Genomic DNA, 27,538 nt, shown 5'->3' with positions numbered 1-27,538 from the left:
ACGCAAAGTGTTGCAGGACGCTAAATCAAGAGGAGGGTTCGGACTACCTGATTGGGAACTATATTACCAGTCAGCTAGTCTAACGTAGATTAAGGAATGGGTAATGTTAAGAAATGGTAGACTTTTGAGTTTAGAGGGTCACAACTTGCTGTTGGGATGGCATGCTTTTTTATGGTATAAGGGAACTAAAGCGCATGGTTATTTTAGGAGGCACCATATAAGAGAGGCTCTGTTATTAAACTGGGAGAAGGTTAAGAGGCTACACTATTTAAAAATTCCAGTCTGGATATCAACCATTGAAGCTTTTTCATATCCAATAACATACAAGAAGGAACAAACAGTTAGATATGCTGAGCTATTAAATACAGGGTGAACTCAAAACTATACAAGACTTGAAACAAGAAGGTATTGAAGTTAATTGGTATTCATATATCCAAATACAGTCTAGGTATAATGAAGATCAAACAAAGGAGGGTTTTTATGATAAAATGACTGAATTAGATAAAATCTTAACAGGTACTGATGAAAAAGGTAATTTAAAAACTCTATGGCTACTTACTAGAGGTGAAACTCCATGAGGAACAAGTCAAAGAAACTATGTTAGCTTGGGGGAAAAACTTTGGGCATGGGATTGAATTAGAGAAAAGGCAAAAACTGTGGACTCAAAACTATAAAATGAAAATGTCAATTGCATATAAAGAGAATTTGTATAAGATGTTTTACAGGTGGCATCTATCCCCATTGAAAATTGCAAGAATGTCCAAGAACAAATCCGAAAAATGCTGGAAATGTCATCAGACGCCAGGCACATACTACCACATGTGGTGGACTTGTACCGAAGCAAAAAAATATTGAACTAAAATCCACACGTGGTTGGAGAAAATGATACATAAACATATAGATTTAAAACCGGAACTCTTTCTATTGGGAATAATACGAGAAACATATAAGGACTTGAAATATCTGATCGTGAATATTTTAACAGCTGCTAGAATTGTATTTGCCAAAAATTAGAAAAACGAGAAAGTACCATCACAGGAGGAAACTATTCGGAAAATAATGGAATGTGCCGAAATGAGTAAGCTTACATTTGAAATTAGAGAACAAGAGGATGAGCAATATTATAAAGTGTGGGACTTGTTTTACCAATGGTTAGATTAAAAAAAACTGGGAATGAATCTGTTTACTTATGTTGTAATAACTTTTTATTTTTTGTCTTTTTTATTCTTTCTGTTATGAAAAAGTACTACTTATATATAAAGGACAATAATATTTTTTAATGTGTAAGAGTGGGATGATTTGAATACTTTGGTATAATTGTATGTAGTGACCATTTCACATTAGAAAGATCTTTGTATATTAAACAGATTAATGATGATGTAAGGAAGAATTGATATATACATGAATTGAAATACTTAACTACTATATGGACGAATAATTAATAACGGGAAACCATTCTTGGAAGTCTGGACGATTGGAGACATTATGGTCAATTGAAAATATGAATGTTTTATTATAAACCAATGGGAATTCTTTGTCCCAATCTTCGCTTTTTCTCTTTAGAGATAGGTGATACTATAATAGTTCAAAGACTTACTGTTATTTGGTAGATAATTATGAATTTAAGGAAATAAGGATTGTTACAAATGAAATAATATTAATGGTAATCTAAGTGTATAATGCTCAATGACAGCGAAACATTTAGCTATATTTAATGTAAACGAGTGATGTTAATCCTAAATTTAAGAATTGATGCACAAAAACTTGTAACCAAACGACATGCTTGATGAAATGGAGGAAAGTTATTCTTTTTTTCCTCTCTTGTTTTGTTTTTCTGTGTGTTGCTTTGTTTAAAAAGAATAAAAATATATATTTTTTTAAAAATGGCTTTATTCTGAATCTGGAGAATCTTGAAGTAATAAAGGAGATACATGTGACTCTCACAACCACACACGTGCCACACCAACATCTTCCTCTGGTGTAAATGTGCATGGGTCTCACTAAAGAGCATCATTCACCTATGTTGTTTCCAACTAGGATGCCCAGAAATTGTGGGTGGCGTCCGCATTTTAGCTTTGACTGCTTGCCCCCACATTTGCGATGCTTGGCAGAAGTCATTCCAGCAGATGTCAATTCAAAGCGTTTTAAGAACTTCCTTATTGATGCTCCTGGATTAGAATCAAGGAAGGGCACTTGTGCGTTTTAAAACTCCAGCCAATGGTTTTGCCTGGGGACGCCGCAAGAAAATCTTCACATCACCTTGTTGCAGATGGTTCCCAACTCATCGATTTCACACTGGACTTCATCTCCTCTCTGTGGGGACAACAGGATTACAACAGCCCTTTGCCCCAGCGAGTTGCAAAAACAGGTAAGGTGCCAGGAAGAAGCAAGCTTCAAACTTCCCCTGCCTCAAACCTCTTTCTTTCCAAATGCGCTTGAACTTCAAAACACAACATTCAAGCGCCGCCCAGCGTGTCTTAAAACACAACGGTTTAAAACCATGCTAAAGTTTGTCCTGAAAACCAAGAGCCTTTATGGGGCACATTTCATGGTTAAGAACTGCCCATATGGGGGTGCTGTCTGCCTCCAAAAGTAAGGCTGTGCCAACAGAGGCGCGATAGATAGATGATAGATAAAATAGAACAGAGTAGAATAGAATAGATAGAAGAAGAAACAGATAGAATAGATAGAAGATAGATAGATAGAATATAAACAGTAGAGTAGAATAGATAGAAGACAGACAGACAGATAATTAATTCATGCTCTTCTGCCCATTTGGGAAACATTTTGCATATTTTGCACTCCTGGTCTTCAGAGGCAATATATATATATTGCCTCCAAAAGTAAGGCTGTGCCAACGTGAATGTATGTCCAGTGCCTCTGAAGCGCCTCGAGCAATTTCAACCAAACTTGGGGTGGGTGGGTGTAAAATTGTTTGTGTGTGTGCTTGTGTGTGTGTGTTCCGGCATAACTCTAGAACATTAAGGGGCAGCCTAGCAATTATTTGTGGTGTCAGTTCCCTCGCAGCTTCCTCTGGAAAGCCAGCCATGATGTTCACCCTCCAGTAGACCAATGGGGAAGTGCTTGATGGATTTGGGGCAAAGTGCCAGGATCGTAGACAGGGTGGGAAAGAGGAGGGCATGGGAGGGGAAAGGGAGAGGGCAGGGTTGATGGGCATGGGAGTAGGGGGAAGAAAGGCCCCTCTCAATGGCTCCCTGTCAAATACTTTGATGTCTATAAATACGCAGGCAGTGCTGAGTTATCAGCTAGTTCATTAAGGTAATGAATTAAGAACGGAAGTCACCTTGAGGAAAGTGGGCGGTTTCCGGAAAACTCCAACTCCCGGTGGTGTTCCAGTCAGGAAGACATCGCCTGGGTACAACGTGACAAACCTGCAAAGAACATTGAACACAGTAATGAGCAGAAGAAAAGCAGCCGGATGGAGAGTTAGTGGTTCAGGTGTCACATCTGGGCAACATAAAACCAAGGGGCTCTCAGCTCTGAAGCCATTTTTTATGCCAGAGCGATTTGGGAGGCATCTTCAGGGCTGCCACAGCCAGTCCGGGGGGAGCTGTGGGAACAGGAGGGGGGAGACAGAGACAGCTGGGGGGGATGTATAGCAGTGGTGGGATTCAAAAACTTCTACTACTGGTTCTATGGGCATGGCTTGGTGGGCGTGGCAGGGGAAGGATACTGCAAAATCCCCATTTCCTCCCGATCAGCTGGGACTCGGGAAGCAGAGAACAGATGGGGCGGGGCCAGCCAGAGGTGGTATTTACCAGTTCTCCGAACTACTCAAAAGTTCCGCTACTGCTGAATACCACCTCTGATGTGCAGCCAAAACAACGTTCTTTCCCATGGAAGCCAAGGACATTCTACCAGGCATTGGAGGGACGTGGACCAAAGCCAGCCAAGATGGTGACTGCTACCTGGTTGCACCATGTGATGGACATGTGACCTGAGGAGAAGAACTTTGGATTTTGATTTGGGTGGGGGAAACCTTGGGCCTTTCAGAGTCAGGTTCTCTCCAGATGTGCCAATAGGACATGCCTAATAAATTTATACTTTGAGGAAGATGTCTACTTTGGAGCTTTGATTCCATTTGGTGTCAGGGTTCCAAATAGCATCCAAAAGTAAATCGGAGTCCGAGGCAAAGTATTGCTCAAAGTTCCAATTTGTTAAGAGAGCCATGTTGGCACATCTGGGAAAACCCGAATCTGAAAGCTTCCCAGTTTTCCCACCCAGTTGAAAGTTCATGAACTTGACCCACATCCACCATCCCATCCCATGGTCCAATCTTCCACTGCCATGCTGGCAGCTTCCACCCATCCAGTTCCGGTCAGGTGCAGAGACAAAGGATAACCTTGGCTTTCTAGAAAGAATTTTGTTATGGCTACATATCATCTAACTCCGTACAACCCCCCCTCCCATTTTCCCACCATAGAAAATGCATAGTAGAATAATAGAAAGTGTAGCAGGCCAAAGATCCAAAAGAAAAGATGGCTGGGTGTGTTAACTGGAACCCTGACAAGGGCTGGATGGGACCTTGGAGGTCTTCTAGTCCAACTCCCTGCTCAAGGCAGGAGATCATTATACCAATTCTGGTCAGCTGTGCAGCCTGTTGTGGAAAAACTCCATTGATGGAGCACCCACAATTTCTGGAAGCAAAACTTCCCACGGATTAATTATTCTCGTTTGTCAGGAAATTTCTGTGCTTCTGAAACAATTACTGTGTTTCCCCCAAAATAAGACAGGGTCTTATTTTCTTTTGACCCCCAAAATAACCAAAATTGGCCTTATATTCAGGGAGGTCTTATTATTTTTGAGGTGCAGGAGGCAGCGAGCGTGGTTACCTCATGGCTGCTGCTGTGTTGCAATATTTTCGTGGAAGGCTTATTTTAGCGCTCCAAAGCCCGATTGGGCTTATTATCTAGGGAGGTCTTATTTTCAGGGAAACAGGGTAGTTCCAGAATGGATTTCTCTTTAAGAAGCATCTTAAAGGGGCTTTAGAGAATAGGTCAACCCCCTCTTCTCTTATCCTGGCCCCAGCTTGTCCCGGGCTGGCTTTGGCACCCATGGGTCGTTTTCTTACACCGTGAATAGGAATGAGAGGGGCAGCACTCACTGGGACACCCAGGCGACAAGAGCTTCCGTTTTGAAGATCATCTGGTTGGTGTTGCTATTCTGGACGAGTTCGCCATTCACTCGGCATCGGATGCCCAAATTGTGAGGATCTGGGTGGGAAGGAGAGAGAGGGGAGCCCAGGAATGAAATACTCTGTAGTCTGCTACTGGTTTGCTTCACGCGCATGCACACCAATGATTGTTACACAGCTGATTGTTGGAACTACCAGTTCGGGCGAACCAGTAGCATTTTTTTATATTCCAAAGATCAGCTGTGTAACAATCAGCTGTGTCATGCAATCGCTGATTGTCGCACAGCTGATCTTTGGAATGTAAAAAAATGCTACCGGTTCGCCCGAGCTGGTAGTTCTGACAGCTGATTGTCACACAGCTGATCTTTAGAACGTAAAAAAAATGCTACCGGTTCGCCGGATCCCGTAGTTCCGACAGTTGATTGTCACACATACCGGTCTGCCAAAACCATTAGCATTTTTTCACATTTCAACGATCAGGTGTGTGACAATCAGCTGTGCCGCGTGATCGCTGATTGTCGCACAGCTGATCATCGGAACGTAAAAGATGCTACCGGTTCACCAGATCCAGTAGTTCTGGCAGCTGTTTGTCGCACAGCTGATCTTCAGAGATACCGGTTTGCCTGGACCAGTAGCACTTTTTTTTACTACCAGTTTGGGCGAACCGGTAGCACTTTTTACTACTGGTTTGTGTAAACCAGTTCGAACTGGTAGCATTTCACCCCTGGGGTAGCCCCCTAAGATTCAAAGGAAGTTGTTTGCTTTTTAGAGCAGGGGCCTCCAAACCTGGCAACCTTAAGCCTTGTGGACCAACTCCCAGAATGTCCCAGCCAGCTATGGAAGTGAAATTTAATTTATTCAGAGGAATGTTAAAAGAACCAAAAGAGGAGAAAGGATCTCTTATGAAATCTGAGGAGTCCTTAGTGGTCTCTGAACTTAGTTGTTTTCTGGCAGATGTTACATGACCCAGTTAGGGAACATCATCAGAGCTAGAAGAGAGTGTGGGAAGCGAAGGAGGAGGGGGAGGAAGAGGGGGGGGGAGTTGAGCCTTTGCAGGAATCAACTTGATTCGTGTTAGTCAGTTCATCTTCAGAAGCTCCGGTTTGACTCTTTCCTCCATATGGCCTTGCCAAGCTAACTGCCAAGTAAGCCCTTGGTAGCGGAGGGAGATAAAGATGGGTGCTTATCAGCCTTATCCCGAAAGACTTTGGCAGCCTACTGTAGGACTCTTTACAACTATTGGGAACTCATTGTAGGCTGTGAATGAACATAATTCACAGCCATTGAAATAAAAAGAGGGTTTTGGGGACTAAGCGGGTGATTTTTACTGTCTCAGGAAGCCTAGGTCAGAAAGGCAGCCCCACCACTTATCTGCTGCTCCTGCAGTTTGCAGGTGGTTCATGAACCATGGAGGTTCAACAAAGGTCAGAAGAGGGATGTGGCAACTTCCGAACCTGAGACGGAGTCCTTGGTCACAAGAGCCGGGCCCAGCGGGCAAAAGGTGTCAAAGGTTTTCCCTAACAGCCATTGCTTCCCATTCCTCTTCATCTGCCAGTCTCGGGCACTCACGTCGTGGGCCACCGTGAATCCAGCCACGTGAGCCATCGCATCCGATTCCTAAAAGGGCAACAAGAAGAACAGAGTTGGAAGGGATCTTGGAGTTTTTTCTGAACCGTGATGGCGCAGTGGCAGGTGACCTTACCTCAGGGGTCAGCAAACTGCGGCTCGGGGGCCGCATGTGGCTCTTTCCTCCCTCTGCTGCAGCTCCTTCACCAGTCAGTGCCACAATTTTGAGAGGAGCTTCCGGGGGGGGGGGAAGGGAGGGAGAAGAACAGTGCTCCAGGAGAAGACTCTATGGTAAGGAGAGGGTTTTCCAGTTGTCTCCACAATTGATAGGGAGTTCGATTATGACAGGTAGAGGAAAAAGTATGCCGCGCTAGGAGGAGACTCTATGATGGGGGAACTGAACTTCCGGACAGCTCCAGAACTGAACGGGGGGCTTCCGGTTAGGACCTTTGTGGCTCCTGGTGTTTTCTTTTCTGTGGAAAACTGGTCAAATGGCTCTTTGAATGTTTAAGTTTTCTGACCACTGCCTTACCTGGATGTTTTTTCCTTTCTTCCCAATGACAAAGGCCAGCTCAACCTCCCAGTCAACTTCCTAGAAGAGGAAAAAACACGAGGGTGAACCTCTGTGTCATGTTCCAGCGTTCACATTGAAAACAGAGAGTCAGTTTGTTTGGTGAAAAACTTTCTATCTAACAAACTACGTGATAAATGACTATGATACAAAGGTAAGCAAATCCAAGTCAGTTCTAACCAAGTTAACACCATCACTCATATATGTTTGTGTGTGTGTGTGTGTGTGTGTGTATGTGTGTGTGTGTGTGTGTGTGTGTGTGTATGTATGTATGTATGTATGTATGTATGTATATGTGTAGGTCTCTAGTTATTCGGGTTTTCTCCCGCGTAAAATTGGAGGTCTCTTGGCGACGTTTCGACAAAATCTCATTCGTCATCTTCAGACTTGGTGCTTCCAGAAGCAATTGGGAGAAAATATATATATATATATATATTCGGGTTTTCTCCCAATTGCTTCTGGAAGCACCAAGTCTGAAGATGACGAATGAGATATCATTACCCCACCCAGTTCCACCCACAACTCCACCCAGATGACACCCAACCACCAGCACCAATCACCATGACCCTCAGCCACCACCACCACCCCACACACACACTCAGTGTCATCATAGCCTCCTTCCTGGTCAGCTGCACCCAAGCAGAAGCCTTACGTAGAGTAGGCTCTGAAGTGCAGCTTCTGTCCGGGAGGCGGCCCTGCAGAGTTGTGAAGGAAGCTACAGGGAGGGGAGGGGCTTCGTCAGTGTTAGATGCAGTGGCAGCATTGGCGACATGTAAGCATGTCACCGGGCAGGTGTGGCTCCCCCCTGAATGGCAGCCCGAGGGCTGACGCTCTGATTTGCAGCCAAGGGACAGCAGGCTGAGTCAGAGGGCCATCAAACAATATTTTGGTCCAACACTTGTAACAGGAAATTGTTGTGCAAAGTGAGCTAAAGTAGAAACTGCCTGTGAGTAGAAACTCACAGCTGAGGCCAATTGTTCAGATCTTAAGTAGAAGAAGGGCTGCAGTATCAACAACCAGGGCCTTCCCTTACAGTTATCCACTCTTTTACCCATGTACCGTATTTCCCGGCGTAGAAGGCGACTGGGCATATAAGAAGACCCTTACTTTCAGGTGCCCGCGAGCCAGCTGAAGGCCTCCGCACTGCCAGGCTTCCGTAGTTTGAGCTCAGCGCCTTCCTTCTCCAGACCGCCAGCCAGATCTTACTAAGCCATCCCAGCACTCATCCATCCACGTGGCCAGGCAAGGAGCGCTGAGGTTATCAATTGAAAGGCCGGCGTCTGCGCTGGTGGCAGCGCAGCTTTTTACTTGGCGGCATTGCTTTTTCTCTTCTTTTGGTTTTTTGGTATGGCCTTTCTTATACCTGGCATATAAGACGATTTTTGAAATAATTTGGGGGGGTTAAAAAGTCATCTTATACGCTGGAAAATGCGGTAAGTACAACAGCTTGATGGTAGAGTTTTGACTTTTGCAATAATTTCAATTTAATTCTCGGTTTCTTCCCTTGGCAAATAAACTTCACCATGGTTTTGTTCAAGTCCTCAAAATATTTTCTCTCTCTCTAATTTGATGGGTATAATTTGGAATAAAAAAAGTATCATTGGCAGGATGTTATTATCTTTATTGCGGCTATTCTACCCATTAAGGAAAGTTGCAATTTTTTCCATCTCCCCATGTCCAATATAATTGGATGCATTAATTTTGTATAGTTGTCTTCCTGCATATTTCACTTTTTTTCCGCTACCTGGACGTTCATTTCCTTTGTTAGTTCATCCTCCTGTTGATTTGTCATATTTTGGACTATCATTTTAGTTTTTTCTCTTATTTATTTTAAGACCGGCCATGTCTCCGTACTCCTCCAATATCTCTATACGTCTCGGGCCATATAGAGGGGTTGTAGAAAGTGAGCTTAAGTAGAAACTGCCCAGGAAGTAATACAAGCCGGGTGAGAGAAGCACCTCAAGGCTGATGCAAATTATTTCGATTTTAAGTAGAAGGAGGGCTGGAGTGTCAACAAGCAGGCCCTTCCCACCTGATTTATAACTTCAACTGTTCTGCAGGGGGGAAAAAGAACTTTTGAAAATATGGCCTGTCGTTGAGAAAGGCTTGATGGGGTAAAAAAAAAGGGGGGGGGGCAAGGATTGCCTTGTATAGTCATGGCTGTTCCTTAAACTTCACACACACACACACACACACACACACACACACACACACAAACACACATGTTGATTAAGATGGGAGATGTACGCACCCAGGTTTTCTTCACAGGGGGTCCTAATGTACTTTCTGGAAAATACTTATTTAGGATTATCCTTTCCCATTCGTCTCAACTCCTGGCACCTGGAACAATCCCTGTGGTCTTCTTGGCAACATTTTTGGAAGTGGTTTGCCCTTTGCCACCACCGTCTTTCTGGAGTTGAGAGGAGACGAGCCCAGGGCCACCTAGCTGGCCTTGGGCCCAAGGTTGAACTAGAACTCCCAGGCGGCCTGCTCCTGGTCCGGCACCTTCGCCACTAAATTGACTTTCAAACAGACTTAATTGAGTCCTACGTGACTCCTGGTGAAAGAATAGCACAGCACAGAAGCTGGAAGGGACCTTGTAGGTCTTCTAGTCCAGCCCCCTGTTCAAGCAGGAGGCCCTATTCCGTTTCAGATAGGTGTCTTCTTGAAAACCTCCAGGGACAGACGGCCCATGATTTCGGAAGGCCAGCTATTCCACTGGTTAATTGTCCCGCTAGGAAGCTTCCCTCCCCCTCTGTTGAGAGAGGGCAGCTCAATTTTGACAAAAGAAGGCAAATGACCAGCGGTCTACGAGGAGCATAAATCCGTCAGCCTGCAAATAGACTCACGTTGGTCTTCGTTGGGTGGACGATGGCATCGTAGGGCCCCACAATGGAACTCGAGAACTTGCTGAAGATGATGGGCTCCTTGGGGATCTTGACATTCTGCTCCAGGCAGTGGTCGACGTAGTTCATGCCGACACAGATGACTTTATCTGGACTGGTGATGGGAGCCAAGAGGGCCACGTTGGACCGGGGCAGAAGAGGGCAGCCAGATTCCTGTGCTCTGTGGAAGGAGCTCAAAAGCATCAGGCCTCCACATTAGAACTGTTGAACCGCCACGGCTGTATAAGACACACCCAAATTTTCACCCTCTTTTAGGGGGGAGGGGAAGGTGCGTCTTATACTCTGAAAAATACGGTAGAAGTATTAACCTCTAAGCCACGGGGTCTCCTCGCTTTGTGGGCTATACCAGGAGTGAGATTAAGTGGGCTGTTTTTTTTTTTCTGGTGGGACTGGTCTATCAGGGCAACCTGGTCTGCCCAATTATGGGATGAAGCCTCCTGCTTCTGCTTTCGCCTTTGAGGTCCACTCCAGGAACCTTTGCAGGCAGTTGCTTTTGCGACAATCTATTTTCACGTCAAATTTATGTTTCATTGACAGAGAAGTAAAGGGAGACTAGTGTAGATCTATTTCAAGCTATTTAGCTCTCGTCAGCTAGCCATACACATTCTGAGATTTGAATGAGCCCAGGTTCGAATCCCAGAAGGGTAGGCTCACTGACAAGAGCTAAATAGCTTGAAATAAATCTAGACTAGTCCCCCTTTATTTCTTTGTCAGTAAAATATAAATTCATCCCACAAAGAAGTTTCTTCTCCCCACCTTCCCTTCCCTTCCCCTCCAGACTAATGCTCCATCCCAGCCCACTTAAAAAGCCCCAGCAGCCTTGCAGACCAATGTTCCAGTGGTGAAATTCATTTTTTTTACTATCGGTTCTGTGGGCGTAGCTTGGTGGGAGTGGCTTGGTGGGCGTGGCAGGGAAAGGAAACTGCAAAATCTCCATTCCCTTCCCCACTCTGGGGCAAACCAGAGGTGGCATTTGCCGGTTCTCCGAATTACTCAAAATTTCCACTACTGGTTCTCTGAACTACACAAAATTTCCATTACCGGTTCTCCAAACTACTTAAAATTTCCATTACTTGTTCTCTGAACTACACAAAATTTCCACTACCGGTTCTCTGAACTACTCAAAATTTCCACTACCTGTTTTCTGAACTATTCAAAATTTCTGCTACCGGTTCTCTGAACTACTCAAAATTTCCACTACCTGTTCTCTGAACTACTCAAAATTTCCACTACCTGTTCTCTGAACTATTCAAAATTTCCACTACCTGTTCTCTGAACTACTCAAAATTTCCCCTACCTGTTCTCTGAACTACTCAAAATTTCCACTACCTGTTCTCTGAACTATTCAAAATTTCCACTACCTGTTCTCTGAACTACTCAAAATTTCCCCTACCTGTTCTCTGAACTACTCAAAATTTCCACTACCTGTTCTCTGAACTACTCAAAATTTCCGCTACCTGTTCTCTGAACTACTCAAAATTTCCGCTACCGGTTCTTCAGAACCTGTCAGAACCTGCTGGATTTCACCCCTGCTATGTTCTCCATCTCTTGCTTCTCCTCTGGAGCAGCCAGCAGCTCCGCCAACACATACCTTCTGGCCACCGCAAGTGCTACCTCTCCTGCCTCCAGGAATGCCCGCATGGTCCTGGGCAAGGATGGGTCAAAAGCGTTGAGGTCCACCACATCTCCACCATCCCTTTCCTCCAGCCCAATCCGGGGCTCAGTGCTCGGCCCCTTGGCCTGGAACTGAACCAGCCTCATGGCTCCACGCAGTTGGGAAATTCTCCTGCACCCAGAGATCTTCCAAGGCCAGCTCAGCCAGAAGCCACCAGGTAGGACCCTTGAGAGTGGACACCGCATCCAAACCTAGGAGAAAGGCAATGGGAGACTCTTAGAAGGTGGCCCTGGGGTCTCCTGGCCCTCCAACCGCAAAGGACACCTCTGTTCTCAAGAAGGCACCTTCTCTTTGCTTCAGAGTCTCAAGCCAGCCTCCAGACCAACATCTACAGAGATTACAAGTCATCCAGGTTCTGGTTGTCCCAAAGGTGCTTCTTCAGGAGGCAGCTGGTCTTCCTTGTTTTTTCTTTTGAAGATGTTTCACTTCTCATCCAAGAAGCTTCTTCAGCTCTGACAGGAGGGTGGGGAATGGAAAGATTTATACTCCTTGCAGGCAGCTGGTCATTTGCATCCTTTTAGAGGGTCGTTGAGGCCGTTTGGAGGTTTTCCTGTGTCCTCAGAGTCACCTGAGTGGTGCAAATGGTTCCTGTCGTCTGCAATTTTTTTTCCTCTGGGAATCCATTCCTACTTCCACATCATTCCAAGGATGTCCATCCCAAATTGTAGGGCTAAAAGTCTCCAAGTGTCTGCAAGGAGAATCAATCCTTCCATTCCCCATCATCCAGTCAGAGCCGAAAAAGCTTCTGGGATGAGAAGCGAAACATCTTCAAAAGAAAAAAAACAAGGAAGACCAGCTGCTTCCTGAAAAAGCACCTTTGGGACAACCATGACTTGGATGACAGAGAATCTCTACAGACTTTTAGCTATGCAATCTGGGACGAAAACCCTTGGAATGGTGTGGGAGTAGGAATGCATTTCCAGAGAAAAAAGTATTGCAGACTACAGGAACCATTTGCATCACTCAGGTAACTCTGAGGACAGAGATAAACCTCCAAGTGGCCTTAACGATCTTCTAAAAGGATGCAAATGACCAGCTGTCTGCAAAGAATATCAATCCTTCCATCCCCCACCATCCAGTCAGAGCTGAAGAAGCTTCTCGGATGAGAAGCGAAACGTTTTCAAAAGAAAAAAAACTCAAGAAAGTCCAGTAGCCTCTTTTTTAAAAAGCCCCTTTGGAAGGCGGGGAACGGGGGGGGGCTGTTAAATCCCCAATTTCCCCTAACACAGGTTGTCCAAACCTGGGAACTTAAAAGACTGGTAGACTTCAACACCCAGAATTCCACAGCCAAACTTGAGAACTTGAAGACTGGTGGACTTCACCTTCCCATGCTGGCTGGGGAATTCTGGGAGTTGAAGTCCACCAGTCTTCAAGTTATCAAGTTTGAAGAGCCCTCCCCTAACAGAACCCCAGTTTGGCTCTATTGCAGCAGCCTCGGACCTGCCCCATTTCTGCAGCTTGCAATATCTGGGGAAGACGTTACACGCACCCCAGCAAGGGAGGAGACGGGGGGGCCGTGCGCCGCCGCCGCCGCCCACGTACCTGCGAGCCGTCGGGCAGGAGGAGAAGCGGCAGCAGAGCGACGCCCACGAGCAATGCCGCATCATCCTTAAAGATCCAGAAGGACTACACCTCCCAGGCATCCCTGCGACACGTCCGGTGGAAAGAACGCTCCCATTGGAGACGCTCGAAGCTAGTGGGATTCGGGAGATAAGAAATTATAGAGAGGGCTTGCCTTGTTTTTGTTTGTTTTGGCAGTTCCGGGAAACGCTCTCACTAATCCAACCAGGGTAACCCCAAATCTTTAATTTATATTTGTGTGTGTGTGTGTGTGTGTGTGTGTATGTATGTATGTGTGTGTGTATGTATGTATGTATGTGTATATATATATATTGTGTGTGTGTGTGTGTGTGTATCGAGAGAGAGAGGGGTGGAGATAGATGGAGAGAGAGATGGAAAGATAGAGATGGAGATAGGTGGATGTAGAGATAGAGATGGAGATAGATAGATGGAGAGAGAGAGAGATGGAGAGAGAGAGAGAGAGAAGCTCTGCTTTTTATTTTGAAACTTAAAAATAACAAATTAAAAATTATGTAGAAATTAACAGGACAGAACTAGTTCAGTGAAAACATACACCAACACAGTTTTTATACAAAACCAACCCTTACATCCCATCATGCTGCATTAGTGTCCTAGTTCAATTATTAGTTCCTAGTTCAATTATTTTAAAATAGCTTCTGCATTTTAATAAAAAGGTTTAAAAATTAACACTTTGATTAGCATGGCATTTAAAGGGGGTGTAAAATGGTGACCAAAAAAAGGTCTTTCTACATCAGGAATGGACAACTGCGGCAACTTTAATACTTGGGGACTTTTTCCAACTCTTCAGTTCAGGAATTCTGGGAATTGAAATCCACAAGTCTTAAAAGTTGCCCCAATGTACATACTGTGCTTGCAATCCTGGGAGCCTCGAGACTCTTTGGCGCCCTCTGGTGGCCGATGACAAAGCTCAGTAAACACCTGACGCTCAGGATTCCCAACGGAACACCTATTTTATTTTTATTTATTTAGTCAAGCTAAAATTGTCAGAAAATAAAGCAGGCGGGAAAAGATACTCTGCCTCCTATCCTTTCTCTCTATATGTGGGTTATTGTGTATCTTGTAATTGCACTTACTGTCCAGGTTTTGTAACTGTGACTCGGGGACAACTCTACTAGTTCTATCTCTACGGGCACGTGAAGTAAGCACCGCAATCATAATAACGCATGCGTAATGCTTTCTGTAGTTCCGTCCAGCAAGAATTAAAAAAACTCCAATTCCCAGCATCCTCCTCTTTCTTCAACCAAAGAGCGTCCAGCTGGGCTGTTATGGTAGATGAACCGAGTTGGAAGGGACCTTGTAGGTCATCTAGCCCAACCCCCTGCCCAAGCAGGAGACCATTTCTCACAGTATAAAATCAAATTAAATATAAAATGAGATTTTATATTTAAAAAGAAACAGAAAATCTGTGTCTTGTTAAAATTCTTTCCGCTTCCCCCTTGGTCTTTATGAGGGGCTCTAACTGCAAAGGAACACACCCGTGTTTGTGCAAAACATTGCCTAGCTCGCTGCATTTGTGTGATCACAAACTCTGGCTGACAGCACACAGTGGCCGTGTTTAGATGACCAAACTAGGCTGACTGTGTGGTTTCTCTGTGTCATATAATATATGCGGATATATACATAATTTTGTATGTATTTATTTACCTTGTCATGTTTATGCAGTGTAAAATTAGAGGTGGTGATCCTTTAAGAGCTGCATGCAACGGAATTTCATTTTTAATGTATGCTAATTAGTGTACATTCAAAATGGCAATAAAGTATTCTCTTCTTTCCTCTATCTCATCTCTTCTATTCTATTCTTCTTTCCACTATCTCTTCTTCTTTCCAATCTCTATTCTGTTCTATTCTTCTCATGCAACAGGCTGAGCCACAAGCAACACGTTGTATCCCATGCTCACATGTGAACCTAGCCAGAGAGGTCTTGGGGTCATCTCTACAGAGTTTTTTGTAGATCATTCAGTTGCTTCCATTCTTCTTCTTCTTTGTTGTTTAACGACCCATAATCCCTTGCAGTGTGGAGTCGGGGCACCTTACTGGCCGGATGCCCTTCCTATCGCCAATGCAGAGTTTGAAGCAAATATAGTTTCATTGTGCCCAGAGAGAGAAATAACTGCCTCTACCTAGGATCGAACCCACAGCCTCCTGATTGTGAGATGAGAGCTCCACCTCTAACCACCTTTATGTTCATTCACAGCCCGTAATGAGTCACAAATAGTTTGTAAAGAGTATGCCACAGTCTGCCACAGTCTTTCGGGATAAGGCCTGATAAGCACCCACCTTTATCTCCCTTGAAATGCTGCCAAAGACCTAATTGGCAATTAGCTTTGCAAGGCCACACAGAGCACAGAGTCAAACAGAACTTCAGAGTTTAAACCGACCAGAACAAACAAAGTTGCTTCCTGAAAAGATTCACATCAGTTTGCTCCTCTTTTATGTCTTATGGGAGGGGCCAATCACCTCCAAGCCTTACTCCTGAGTCGCCCTTTTTGTCTTAACTGTTCTTGCCTTCTGGCAGCTCTGCACATGTGCACACTGGAAACAGGCTCACACTGTTCCTCTGCCTTGCTGATCCGACTCTGGAGGATCCGGAGGCAGCACGTAACTCCCAGATGGCCCTGGCCCCCTCTTTGCCTCCACTGCAGAGCTCTCATCCGAGCCTTCCCCAGACTCCAGGACTGGCCCATGTTCCTCCCCAACCTCCTCACTGTCCAACTCTGCTGCCATCTCCGCAGGCCTCCGGCCCACAACACCGACATTCAGCCCTTCCCAAATTCTGGAGAAATCTACTGAAGAAACAGAAGTTCCCAAAAACCAAACCTTCTAGAGGAAAATTTTAATTATTTTCTTCAAGTCGTGAAAGGTTGGATGTTTGAGGATTACAGTTCGATAAATGAGGAGCAGGACAATCTTTTACTGTGTTGTTGTTTTTTTAAAAAAATCCCCTGCCTTACTGCTGGAAATCTCTCTCCCTGAGCCAAGAAGACATGCCGAGACATGTCCCAGATTTCCCCCCCCCCTCCACCAACCCTTTCCCCCCCTCCTCCCTCCTCTTCCTCAATGCTCCCGTCCTGAGAATCCAAGGAGTTTTGTAAGCAAGTCGCATGCCTTGCGTCTTCACCCCGATTTCTGTCGTCAAGATATAAAAAGACTTATTGGTGGGTTTCTCCAAAAGATGTGTGCTTCACAAGACAGACTGAGGGCTCCGTCTCCTGCACGGCCAAGGAGGCAGGTGGGTCAGGAAAAAAAAAACAGGCAGGAACCTGAGCAATCCTAAATGACATTTTCAAACAGCTGCATGGAATTCATGATGTTCTCATCCTAAAGAAGGCAGAGAGGACAAAGGAAGAAAAGAAACACAAGTAAAGAACAGAGTTGAGATGGAGAAAGATCGCCTCCCTTCGGGCTTACAGCTTTAGGAGAACAATTTTCTATTGTGGGAAGCCGACCTGCTCCCTCCCAGAAGAATGAGATATTTGGGGGATATTAAGAGGCAGAATATTACCGTATTTTTGGAGTATAAGACACACCGGAGTATGACGCACCAAGGTTTTCAAGAGGCAATTTTTTTTAAAAAAAGTTTTTGCACTCTGCAGACCTCTCAAAAATGGCCTGTTTTTCGTGAAAATGGGCCCTTTAAAAAGGGGGGGCATGAATAGCCTTTAGGCAGCTTGTAGAGTGCTCCTGGGGGAGAGTGGGGCAAAAATGAGCAAAAAAAAAAGTCCATTTTTCACAAAAATGGGCCAGTTTTTTTGTCAATAAAAAGGGCATGCATAGCCTTTAGGAGGCTTTATAGAGTGGTCCTTGGGATGGGGGGACAAAATTGAGCAAAAAAATGGACCATTTTTCACTCATTTCTGTCCTTCGCAGCCCCCAGAAGCACTTTGAAAGCCTCCTAAAGGCTCTGCACGGCCATTTTGGTGAAGGGGATGGGTTTCGGGAGGCAAAAAATGCTGTATTCGGTGTATAAGATGCACCCAGATTTTCAGCCTCTTTTATGAGGGGAAAGGGTGCGTCTTATACTCTGAAAAATATGGTATACATTATATTATATTTATATTATATTTCCCCAAAGGGAGAAATGGCGATACATACTCTTAAAATACAGAAAGCAGACTCAGTTTTTCTTAATAGACCAGCCAGGGGTGGGACTGAAAAATTTTAGCAACCTGTAGGCCCATTTTTCACCCTCCCCAGGCTCCGCGCAGGCCTTGTACTTACCTGGCATGATGAAGAGGCTGCGTGGAGACTCCTAGGAGGGAAGGGGAGGGGTGGGCGGGGCAGGACCAGTGGTCTTTGCAATAACCAGTTTGGCAAACCAGATGCAAATTAGCATCTGGTTCACCCGAAATGGTGCGATCCAGCTGAATCCCACCCGTGGCCCCAGCAGATATTTTGTGCCCGTTAGGAAAGATTGGACCAGACCTTCACCTCCAATGATGGGATTAAAATTTACATTATCCTCCACCCAAAATTTAAGAACAGGACATGACCTTTTTAGGACATAATAGGATTAACCCACATCCTTTTACCAAAAGATCTTTTATTGCACAATCCCCAGAACAGTTCCGTGTCAACTCTGAAGGTAGCCTGGCCGAGGCCATCTTGGAGGTGTCAGTGGGGAATAGAGGCAGCTGGGGTTTTGTAGCCAAAACAAAATACTTTCCCCTGAGAACCAAGGACATTCCTACTGGTGGCTGAAGAGAGGAGGAGTGAAGTTTCCAAACAAGCGGAGAGCACCTCGATTGGACATGTGGCTGATTGTTTGGAAAAAGGGGAGAAACTTTTACTTTTAATTAAACTGCGGGAACATTCAGAGTCGGTTTTCACCAACTTGTGCCAATATGGTATATCCAATAAGCGCATTCTTTGAGGAAACTGCTTGCCTCAGAGTTCTGTTCGTTATGGGTGTATTACTTGGAATCCTGACATTCAAACTTCCAAGTCAAAAAAATATCCCAATTGCACAATCATATGACTGCAGATACTGCAACAAGTCATAATGCAAGTTATGGGCAATTGGAACTTCCAAGGATGGATCATAAATACTTTTTTAAAAGTCTGTCGTAACTTCAAACCGCTGTTCAGCTGGTTGTAAGTTGAGAATCACTTATACAGTGAGAGGCCAAATTGCAGGCAGTAGGTGGAGAGAGCAGAATTAGATCTTCTGCCCTTTGTTTACAGTCACGTTTGCTGCATTTATTTATAGGACCAACTCCCAAACATAAAAATAAGCAACTTATTATTATCTCCTTCACTTTAGCAGCTAAAATAAGGATTGCCCACTGCTGGGAAAACTCCAGATAATGTAACAGTTGAGATGTAGATGAACAAGGGCTCTTCAATTGTCACATGAAAAGAAAAAAGAGTTCAAATAATCTCTTGCAGTTTGCACCACCTGTTGTAGCCTGTCAGTAGAGTCGGACAGTGTGGAGGTTGAGGAGGAGCATGAGCCAGTCCTGGAGGCTGGGGAAGGCTCAGACGAGGGCTCTGCATTGGAGGCAGAGACGGGGCTGAGGCCATCTGGCAGTGATCAGCTGCCTTCAGAGCTAGACAGCAGTAAGGCAGAGGAACAGCTGGAGCCTGTTCCCAGTGTGTGCATGCGCAGAGCTGCCAGAAGAAGGGAACAGCTAAGGAATAAGGGCCGACTCGGGAGTAAGGCCACAGGTGGAAGGTGACTGACCCTTCCCAGAGGAAATAAAAGAGGAGCAAAAGGGGAGTGGGCTTTTGCAGGAAACAATTTGTTCAGTTGGTCGTTAGATTCGTTTTAGGAGTGTGAAGATCTGTCCGTGAATCTCAGAGACTCTGTGCCCAGCCTTTCCTTTCACAGCACCTCATTTGGAAAATATTTACATGGCAGCTTTCCAAGATAGATAAGGTCTGTAGTCATAAATATTCCTTTGAAAGACTGTTTGCCAGGCCTTGGCTGAATGTGAATGAGAGGAATTCACATTTGTTTAATAAAAGGGGTTTTGTCGGGACCAGGACTCTGCCTCGTGCTTTTTTGGGAAGCCTAGGTCAGAATACCAATAACAACACCAACAAAATTTTCAACTTAAAAAAAAATCCTATTCTGAGTTAAAGAATTCTGCTGAAACCCACCTTCTGACATGTCTCTAAGAACTCTTCGATGGTAACTACGCCATCCTGATTCTTGTCCATTTTCTGCAAGACAAGGTGTGACATTTTTGAGTGGAAGGTGCCCATCTGAGGGTGCACTGAATCTTAGTTCCAAAAAGAGGATGCCATCCCCACTGGACTGTACGGGTTAGACTTCCTACAGCAGCCTTTCTCAACCTTGGCAACTTTAAGATATGTGGACTCCAAATCTCAGAATTCCCCAGCCAGCTATGGGGAATTCTGGGCGTTGAAGTCCACATACCTCAAAGTTGCCAAGGTTGGGAAACGCCATTAATTGTTTTGGCTGTTCCATTCCTGCACTTGAAGGATAGTTTCCCACCCACTAAGAAAACCAGGAATATTATTGTTAAGTCAGCCTCACAGCGAGATGGGCATATTCTTAAATTTAAGAATAAAATCAATTAACTAGGCCATTTGGGTAAATTCCAGCTCCCACAATCCTCTGCAGTGGCTGGGCCTGGGAATTCTGGGAAATGGAAGGGTCAGGATCAGTGGTTGGATCCTGCCGATTTAACAACTGTTTCGGTGATTGAGTGTTTCTCGCACACCAGTGGTGGGTTCCTGTGGGTCCGGTATGTACGGCCATACCGGTAGTAGCCAGGAGCAGCTAATAGCATACCAGTATGGTGACTCATTTGGGCCACCTGCTTGCCCGCGTTCTATACCTGTTTATAAAGCAACCAGCCAATTGCGCCTGCACAAGCCCCAACAAGCAGCTGGGTGTCGCAGGGGCAGTGGATTGCGCATGCGTGCACAGTGCGCATGCACGAACAGGATCCATGGTTCCATGAGCAGCGTACTGGTAGCAATGGTAAGAGCAACCCACCACTGTCGCGCACATGTGCACTTCCCATGCACGCGCACCTGACGCACACTGCACGCACATGCGCAGTTTTACCAAAACTTACCTTCCATGTTACTTCTTGGGGAGTAACAGCTGAGAAGCAGGAATCCACTCTGCCACGCTAATCGGCTGAGAGGATATAGCTATAAGTAAAGCCCACCCAATTGTCAGAGAGAACCAGTTCGCTCTCAGCTGATCATCGGAACTACCGGTTCGCCAGTCTGAACCGGCTGAATCCCACCCCTGGTCAGGATTGAGAAAAGCAACTCCACGGAGCCACTAGTTATTATGTGGATTCGTATGGGAATTAGGTAGAGCTGGTTTTGCCTTCATCAGTGGCAAAATGATGTATTCAATAAAGTTTTGCATTCAGAGACTGGAAGGCCTCAACCATGCTTGCTTTGGTTGGGTTTGTCAGTCGGAACTTTCTAACAACTTTCTGACGATGGACAGAATCCACTTCTTTCATTTTACCTGGAAGAACTTTTCCACGTGCTCGAAAGGAGCATCTTCCTGCAGGATTGGGTAGGTGTAGCGACCCATCATGTCATAGATGGATTTCATGATGGCCAGCATCTCCTGCCAAACAAAGAGAAGAAAGCTTTGACAGCAGCACATCAACGTAACAGAATAACAGAGTTGGAAGGGACCTTGGAGGTCAACTAGTCCAACCCCCTGCTCAGGAGGGAAACCCTATACCATTTCAGACAAATGGCTGTCCAATATCATCTTAAAGTGTTGGAACACCCACAACTTCTGGAGGCAAGCCATTCTGTTGGTTAATTGTTTCAAAACTTTGAAGAAATGTTCTAACCGAGGCTTCCCAAGAGCATGAAGCAAACTCCTTGTCCCAACAAAAACCCTTTTTATTAATTTGCTGTGAATTCTGCTTATTCGCACCCAGCAGTCTTTCAAGGGAGGATTTACAGTCACAGACCTTCTCTGGCTCGGAGAGCTGACAGGCTGAAATCTGCAAAACTTGCCAAGGAGGCTCAGAGAGCCATGAACCAATGAAGCGAACTAATTGTCTCCTGCAAACTCCACTCCCCTTTTGCTTCTCTTTTATTTCCCCTGGGAGGGGCCATTCATCATCCACCTGTGGCCTTACTCCCAAGTCAACCCCTGTTCTTTAGCTGTTCCCTTTGTCTGGCAAGTCTGCACGTGCACACACTGGGAACAGGCTCCACCTGTTCTTCTGCCCCACTGATGTCTGACACCGAAGGCAGCTGATAACTGTTGGACAGCCCTGGCCCCATCTCTGCCTCTGATACAGAGCCATCGTCAGGGCCTTCCCCAGACTCCAGGACTGGCCTCCCCAAAATCCTCACTGGCCGAATCTGCTGCCAGGTCCACTTGGGTATAAAAATAGGATTTAGCGAGTACCTCCTTGGTAATGTAGCCGTCCTTGTTGATGTCATAGAGGTTAAAAGCCCAGCTGAGTTTCTCATGCACTGTGCCACGTAGCAAAATGGAGAGGCCAATGACGAAGTCCTGTTCAAGACAGCAACAGAGAGAGGGGGAGGGGAAAGAGAGAGGGAGATCAGTCACAGCCTGTGAGCCTGGCAAGAGGGGACATTCGGTGCCAGGCCTGCCAACGCTTATATCTCTAAGTCAAAATGATTCTTGGCTCCGTTTGTTGAGAAAGGTATGGTTTTATTAGGAGCCAAGGGCAACGCGGTAATGCAGAACCAGAACTGAGAATCGTATGGCAAATACTTAAATTTAACCCCCCCCCTGACATTCTAGCTGTCTCCCATTTCTGCCACCACAATCAATTAAAATCATTATTTCCTATGGGAGGGACCATTCATCGTCCACCTGTGGTCTTCCTCCCAAGTCGACCCTTGTGGTTTAGCTGTTCCCTTCGTCCAGCAACTCTGCACATGCGCATACTGGGAACAGGCTCCACCTGTTCTTCCTGCCCCACTGATGTCTGAAGGCAGCTGATAACTGTCAGACAACCCTGGCCCCCTCTCTACCTCCGACACAGGGCCCTCATCAGAGCCTTCCTCAGACTCCAGGACTGGCCCATGTTCCTCCCCAACCTCCTCACTGTCCGAATTGGCCGCCAGATCCACTGGCCGCTGGCGGGCCACAACATTTTTCAGGATACATATTTTAAATGAATTTTAAGACACAAATCCCAGAATTCCCCATCCAGCAAGATAGGAAATTCTGGGAACTGAAGTCCAGGCCCATCTTATAAAACTCTGGAGATTGAGAAGCAGTTGAGACATTAAAGAGCATTGCGATGCCTCACAGATCGCTTCCTTTCATATTAATGTGATTTTTTTTTTTTTTGGCTTCTAATTTTGGATTCAGAATTTTGTGTCCCTGCTTCTCACACCCAGATTTGGTTGGATGCGCCTCTGTCCAAAAGGCTGCAACGAATCAGTGCACAGTTTATTGTCTGTGATTTTTCAACGGGCATAATTGCTTTATTTATCAAGTTACCTCACGGCTTTGGGACAACTAGGAGAATTTCAAAGGGCAAACTTGTACACCTCCATCTGAAATTGCTGCCTTTTGCATCTTTTCCACCAGGTTAAAAATACATTTTTCAGAAAAATATGTTTTTTTTCATGCAAATGAGGGAAGGATCTCCGATCTTGTCTGTCATCTTAACTTTCTTCTTTCCCACCAGCCTCATGGAAGAGCCTAACAAGGTACACACACATCAGCAAATTGTTTTAAACACACTGGGTCATTTGCACAATATGCATAGATGCACCTCTATAATGGACTGTAATCTGGATTCCCAGGAGGGAGGGGCTGCATTGCAGAGGAACAAGAGACAGAGAAAGTTTAGATAGTCTGATTGGGAGGAAGAGGGTTAAGAGAGGGTTAGAGATTTTCGGAGTATATCTTTAACCATGCAGAGTGGTGCGGTGGGCTAGAGGTGGCACTCACGCCTCACAATCAGGAGACTGTGAGTTCAATCCTTGGTAGAAGCAGATATTTCTCTCTGCAAAATGAGAATATACCGCTATCTGCTAAACAAAACTCTACATTGGCGACAGGAAGGGCATCCGGCCATTAAAAGACTCTGCTGGCTCCATTCAATTGCCCAGACTCCACCTCACAAGGGATTATGGGGTCGTGAAAAGAAGATGATGATGATAACTTTAACAATGCAAATAACTTGCTTTAGTTTGGCAAGATTTGTGTCTAAACAGTAAAAGAAATTGTCAAAGGCTTGGAGCCTCGGAGGGGGGTGGACTGGGCCAACTTCCAAGACTTGTGCTTACCAGATGGAGATCTCCCTCCTCCACAAGCAATCCAGCTGTAAACTCTACATAATCCCTCATGACTGACTCCTGGGAGATTTCCACTGAGAACATTCCATAACTGATAACTGAGAACAAGCCATGATTGATTGCCGGGTGGTTTTCACTCTGGGTCACAAGGTGATGGATGTGCACATGTGCGAGGGTGGGGTTCAGCCTAACTACCAATTAAAGTATAAAGGTTGTGCTGCCCCAGCAGTATATACCACATTTTTCAGAGTATAAGACGTACCAAAGTTTTGAAGAAGCATTTTTTTAAAACAAGTAGGTAGGTAGATAGAGGGATAGAGAGGGAGAGAAAGAAAGAGAAATACAGTAAGTAGGTAGGTAGAGAGAGAGAGAGAGAGAGTAGGTAGGTAGGTAGGTAGGTAGGTAGGTAGATAAAGGGATAGAGAGAGAGAAAGAGAAAGAGAGAGAGAGAGAGAAATATGGTAGATAGGTAGGGAGAGAGAGAGAGTAGGTAGGTAGGTAGGTAGAGGGATAGAGAGGGAGAGAAAGAAAGAGAAATACAGTAAGTAGTTAGGTAGGGAGAGAGAGAGAGTAGATAGGTAGGTAGGTAGGTAGGTAGGTAGGTAGATAAAGGGATAGAGAGAGAGAAAGAGAAAGAGAGAGAGAGAGAGAAATATGGTAGATAGGTAGGGAGAGAGAGAGTAGGTAGGTAGGTAGGTAGGTAGAGGGATAGAGAGGGAGAGAAAGAAAGAGAAATACAGTAAGTAGTTAGGTAGGGAGAGAGAGAGAGTAGATAGGTAGGTAGGTAGGTAGGTAGGTAGGTAGGTAGGTAGGTAGGTAGGTAGGTAGATAAAGGAATAGAGAGAGAGAAAGAGAGAGAGAAAAATGGTAGATAGGTAGGGAGAGAGAGTAGGTAGGTAGGGAGATAGAGTGTGTATAGGTAGGTAGGGAGATAGAGGAATAGAGAGAGAGAGAAATACAATAGATAGGTAGGGAGAGAGAGAGAGTAGGTAGGTAGGTAGGTAGGTAGGTAGGTAGGTAGGTAGGTAGGTAGGTAGGTAGGTAGAGGGATAGAGAGAGAGAAAACAGTAGGAAGGTAGGTAGATGTGCTGGAGAAGGAAATCGCTGACAAACTTAAGACTTTGTTTCTGCTGGCACAGCACTTGATCAATGTAATTCTCATCAATTAAAGAACTTTCCAAAAGGAAAAAAAAGTTTTTCCACTCTGCAAACCTCTGAAAAACGGCCCGTTTTTCATGAAAACAGGCCCCTTTTTTTCAAATAAAAGGCATGCATAGCCTTATGAAGCCTTATAGAGTCCTGCTGGGGGCTGGGGGGGGAATGGCCCAATTTTTGCTCATTTCTGCCCTCCTCAGCCCCCAGGAGCTCTCTGAAAGCCCCCATAAGGATATGCACGGCCATTTGGTGAAGGGCTAGGGCTTCAGGAGGCAAAAATGCTGTAATCGGTATATAATACGCACCCAGATTTTCAACCTCTTTTTTGAGGAAAAGGTGCGTCTTATATTCTGAAAAATACGGTGCCTAGTGTAGGAATTAAGAACTGTCTCCTTTAAGAAACTACCTCATGGGAAATGTAGGCAGAGACTGTCTTATGGGAAAATGTAGTACATGACATGTGATCACATCTCTGTTTCTGATTGGCCACTGGGGCATTTTGCCCACGTGCAAAGTTTATAGCTGGTCAATTTAAACGCCTTTGTCAACCGGAATAGTAGTATTTGTATCTACGCTCAGCATGGGAATGAAATCATCATCTTTTTACACCACGTGATGAAACAGATTATGGAAAGTCAGAAGTATCTTAACACTGAACTATACAATACAATACAATACAATACAATACAATACAATACAATACAATACAATACAATACAATACAATACAATACAATACAATACAATACAATACAATACAATACAATACAATACAATACAATAGCAGAGTTAGAAGGGAACTTGTAGGTCTTCTAGTCCAACCCCCTGCCTAGGCAGGAAACCCTATACCATTTCAGACAAATGGCTATCCAACATCTTCTTAAAGACTTCCAGTGTTGGGGTATTCACAACTTCTGGAGGCAAGCTGTTCCACTGATTAATTGTTCTAACTGTCAGGAAATTTCTCCTCAGTTCTAAGTTGCTTTTCTCCTTGATCAGTTTCCACCCATTGCTTCTTGTTCTACTATTCTCCAAGGCAACTGTAAGTTTTGCTATTAAGAATGCCTGATAATAAACTTGATCTGAATGAGATTCTTAAGCGTGGATCTCAGCTTACTACACCAGGCTTGTGAGGCGCGTGCACCTCACCTCACCTAGAAAGAGCAAAATCTTCCAAAATACAGAAAATTCACCTTACTTCAAATCGAATGGCTCCGGTCCGGTCCAGATCGAAAGCATTGAACAGGAAGTGGGCATACATGGTGGCATCTGCAAAGAAAATGGCAGAAGCAGATGAGTTATCAGTCTGGGGGAAAAAGTCTTCCTTATGCCCTGTGGGATCCTTCCCTGGAACTCCCTGGGGGGTACAACATGGTTGCCATCAAAGACGAGAGAATGAAATAAGATTTATAAAATGTTTTATAGGCGGCATCTGCCACCACTAAGATTAGCAAAAAAAAATATCAATATGTCTGCCAAATGTTGGGAATGTAATCAGACTCCGGGTACCTATTATCATATGTGGTGGGCATGAATGAAAGCAAGAAAATATTGGATGAAAATAAATCACATGGTTGGAAAAGATGACTAAGCAGCATATAGATTCAAAGCCAGAAATATTTTTGTTAGGTATAATACCAGAAAGTTATGATAATGAGAACACCTCACCAGATGAACACATAATTTGGAAAATATTGGATTGTACAGAGATGTATAGGTTGACATTGAAATAAGGTTCTTCAGGCTGAGCGTGGATTGGATATCATGCTCCCCAAAGTCTTTGGCATCCCATTTTTAGCCTCCAAACCAGTGGTGGGATTCAAAAGTTTTCGCTATGAGTTCGGTGGGCATGGCTAGGTGGGGGGCATGTGACTGAGTGGGCATGGCCAACATGACATCACTCATGCCTACGCCCACTCAGTCACATCCCCTGTCAAATTTTCTAAAGATCCCCTAATTGATTCATAATTGTCGAGCCAAGGTTTTAATACAAAACCAGTGATTTACTAGGAGCTACATTAGGAAAGATGTGTTCGCAGTTAAGCCTGTGCTTTGTTTGATTGTCTTTTGAACTTTACTCCTGTTCCTCCCCTCTCCTCAGTCTGTGTCATAGATCACATTCCCCTGTAAGATGCACCCCTCCCAAGCCAGCTGCAGTAATGTGAGATCCGACTTCAGCCGACAGGATGCGTGGAATGTACTTCCCCTCCCTGTCTCCCATGACAATGTGGGGAGTTGACCCCCCTGACCTAGCCACGCCCACAGGAAAATCTAGGACATTTTTAGGAGTTTTCCTAATCTAACCAAACCCTCCCTTTGCTAGTCGTCCCCTTTCCCCGCTTCTCTCCCCTACCTCTTTGGTTGCTTATCTTCCGTGGCAGCTGGTCCAATCTGGAAGGCGAGCTGACCGGAGTTTTCAGAGGCCCTCAGCCAGCCGCCGCCTCTTTGCATACTTACAAAGCAGACTTGCAAGGCAACGGGATGCGCATGCGCGAAGAAGATGGTAGCAATGGCAGCTGCTTTTTTGCCGACCAGAGGACTTTTCAGCGGCCTGCAGCCAGCTGCGGGCTCTTTGAGAGCCGGTATGTAGAGCAAGCGCTGACCAGATGGGTGAGGTGAGCAACCAGCGACAGGGGGACTGGTTCAGGCGTGTGGCCAGCCGGCCATCGC

General features: G+C 45.1%; 2 protein-coding genes across 5 annotated transcripts in view; both read right to left on the bottom strand.

The window, feature by feature from the left end:
- Positions 1 to 1,336: 1,336 nt before the first annotated feature.
- LOC148048923 (oxaloacetate tautomerase FAHD2A, mitochondrial-like) lies at positions 1,337 to 13,543 on the bottom strand. 2 transcript variants are annotated; one of them, XM_087706069.1, is made up of 8 exons: positions 13,416 to 13,543; positions 11,790 to 12,064; positions 10,142 to 10,358; positions 7,254 to 7,313; positions 6,610 to 6,772; positions 5,126 to 5,234; positions 3,305 to 3,392; positions 1,337 to 2,313 (listed from the first exon to the last, which is right to left on the bottom strand). In XM_087706069.1, the coding sequence occupies exons 2-8, from the start codon at positions 12,056 to 12,058 to the stop codon at positions 2,251 to 2,253; spliced, it is 969 nt and encodes a 322-aa protein (XP_087562195.1). In that variant the 5' UTR covers positions 12,059 to 12,064; positions 13,416 to 13,543; the 3' UTR covers positions 1,337 to 2,250. The 2 variants fall into 2 exon arrangements, with proteins under 2 accessions (XP_087562195.1, XP_087562196.1); XM_087706070.1 differs by having other exon boundaries at positions 13,363 to 13,459.
- Positions 13,544 to 16,293: 2,750 nt separating this feature from the next.
- Positions 16,294 to 27,538, bottom strand: part of KCNIP3 (potassium voltage-gated channel interacting protein 3) — a 68,896-nt gene continuing 57,651 nt past the window's right edge. For 2 of the 3 annotated variants that reach the window (XM_087706065.1, XM_087706067.1), the window contains 5 exons: positions 26,067 to 26,137; positions 21,841 to 21,948; positions 20,932 to 21,036; positions 19,575 to 19,637; positions 16,294 to 16,793 (listed from right to left, as the gene is read on the bottom strand). In XM_087706065.1, coding sequence (XP_087562191.1) covers positions 16,746 to 16,793; positions 19,575 to 19,637; positions 20,932 to 21,036; positions 21,841 to 21,948; positions 26,067 to 26,137 — 395 coding nt within the window. In that variant the 3' untranslated portion in view covers positions 16,294 to 16,745. The remainder of the gene's footprint in view (positions 16,794 to 19,574; positions 19,638 to 20,931; positions 21,037 to 21,840; positions 21,949 to 26,066; positions 26,138 to 27,538) is intronic. The other variant, XM_087706066.1, reaches the window with a different exon arrangement.

This window comes from Thamnophis sirtalis, unplaced genomic scaffold (assembly GCF_051295495.1).
Source record: "Thamnophis sirtalis isolate CommonGarterSnake01/CBP01778 unplaced genomic scaffold, rThaSir2_p1.2 scaffold_2, whole genome shotgun sequence".
In the NCBI taxonomy this organism is placed as follows: Eukaryota; Metazoa; Chordata; class Lepidosauria; order Squamata; family Natricidae; genus Thamnophis; species Thamnophis sirtalis.
Note: the sequence above shows the minus strand (reverse complement) of the source record. Positions and strands in the feature narration are given on the sequence as shown.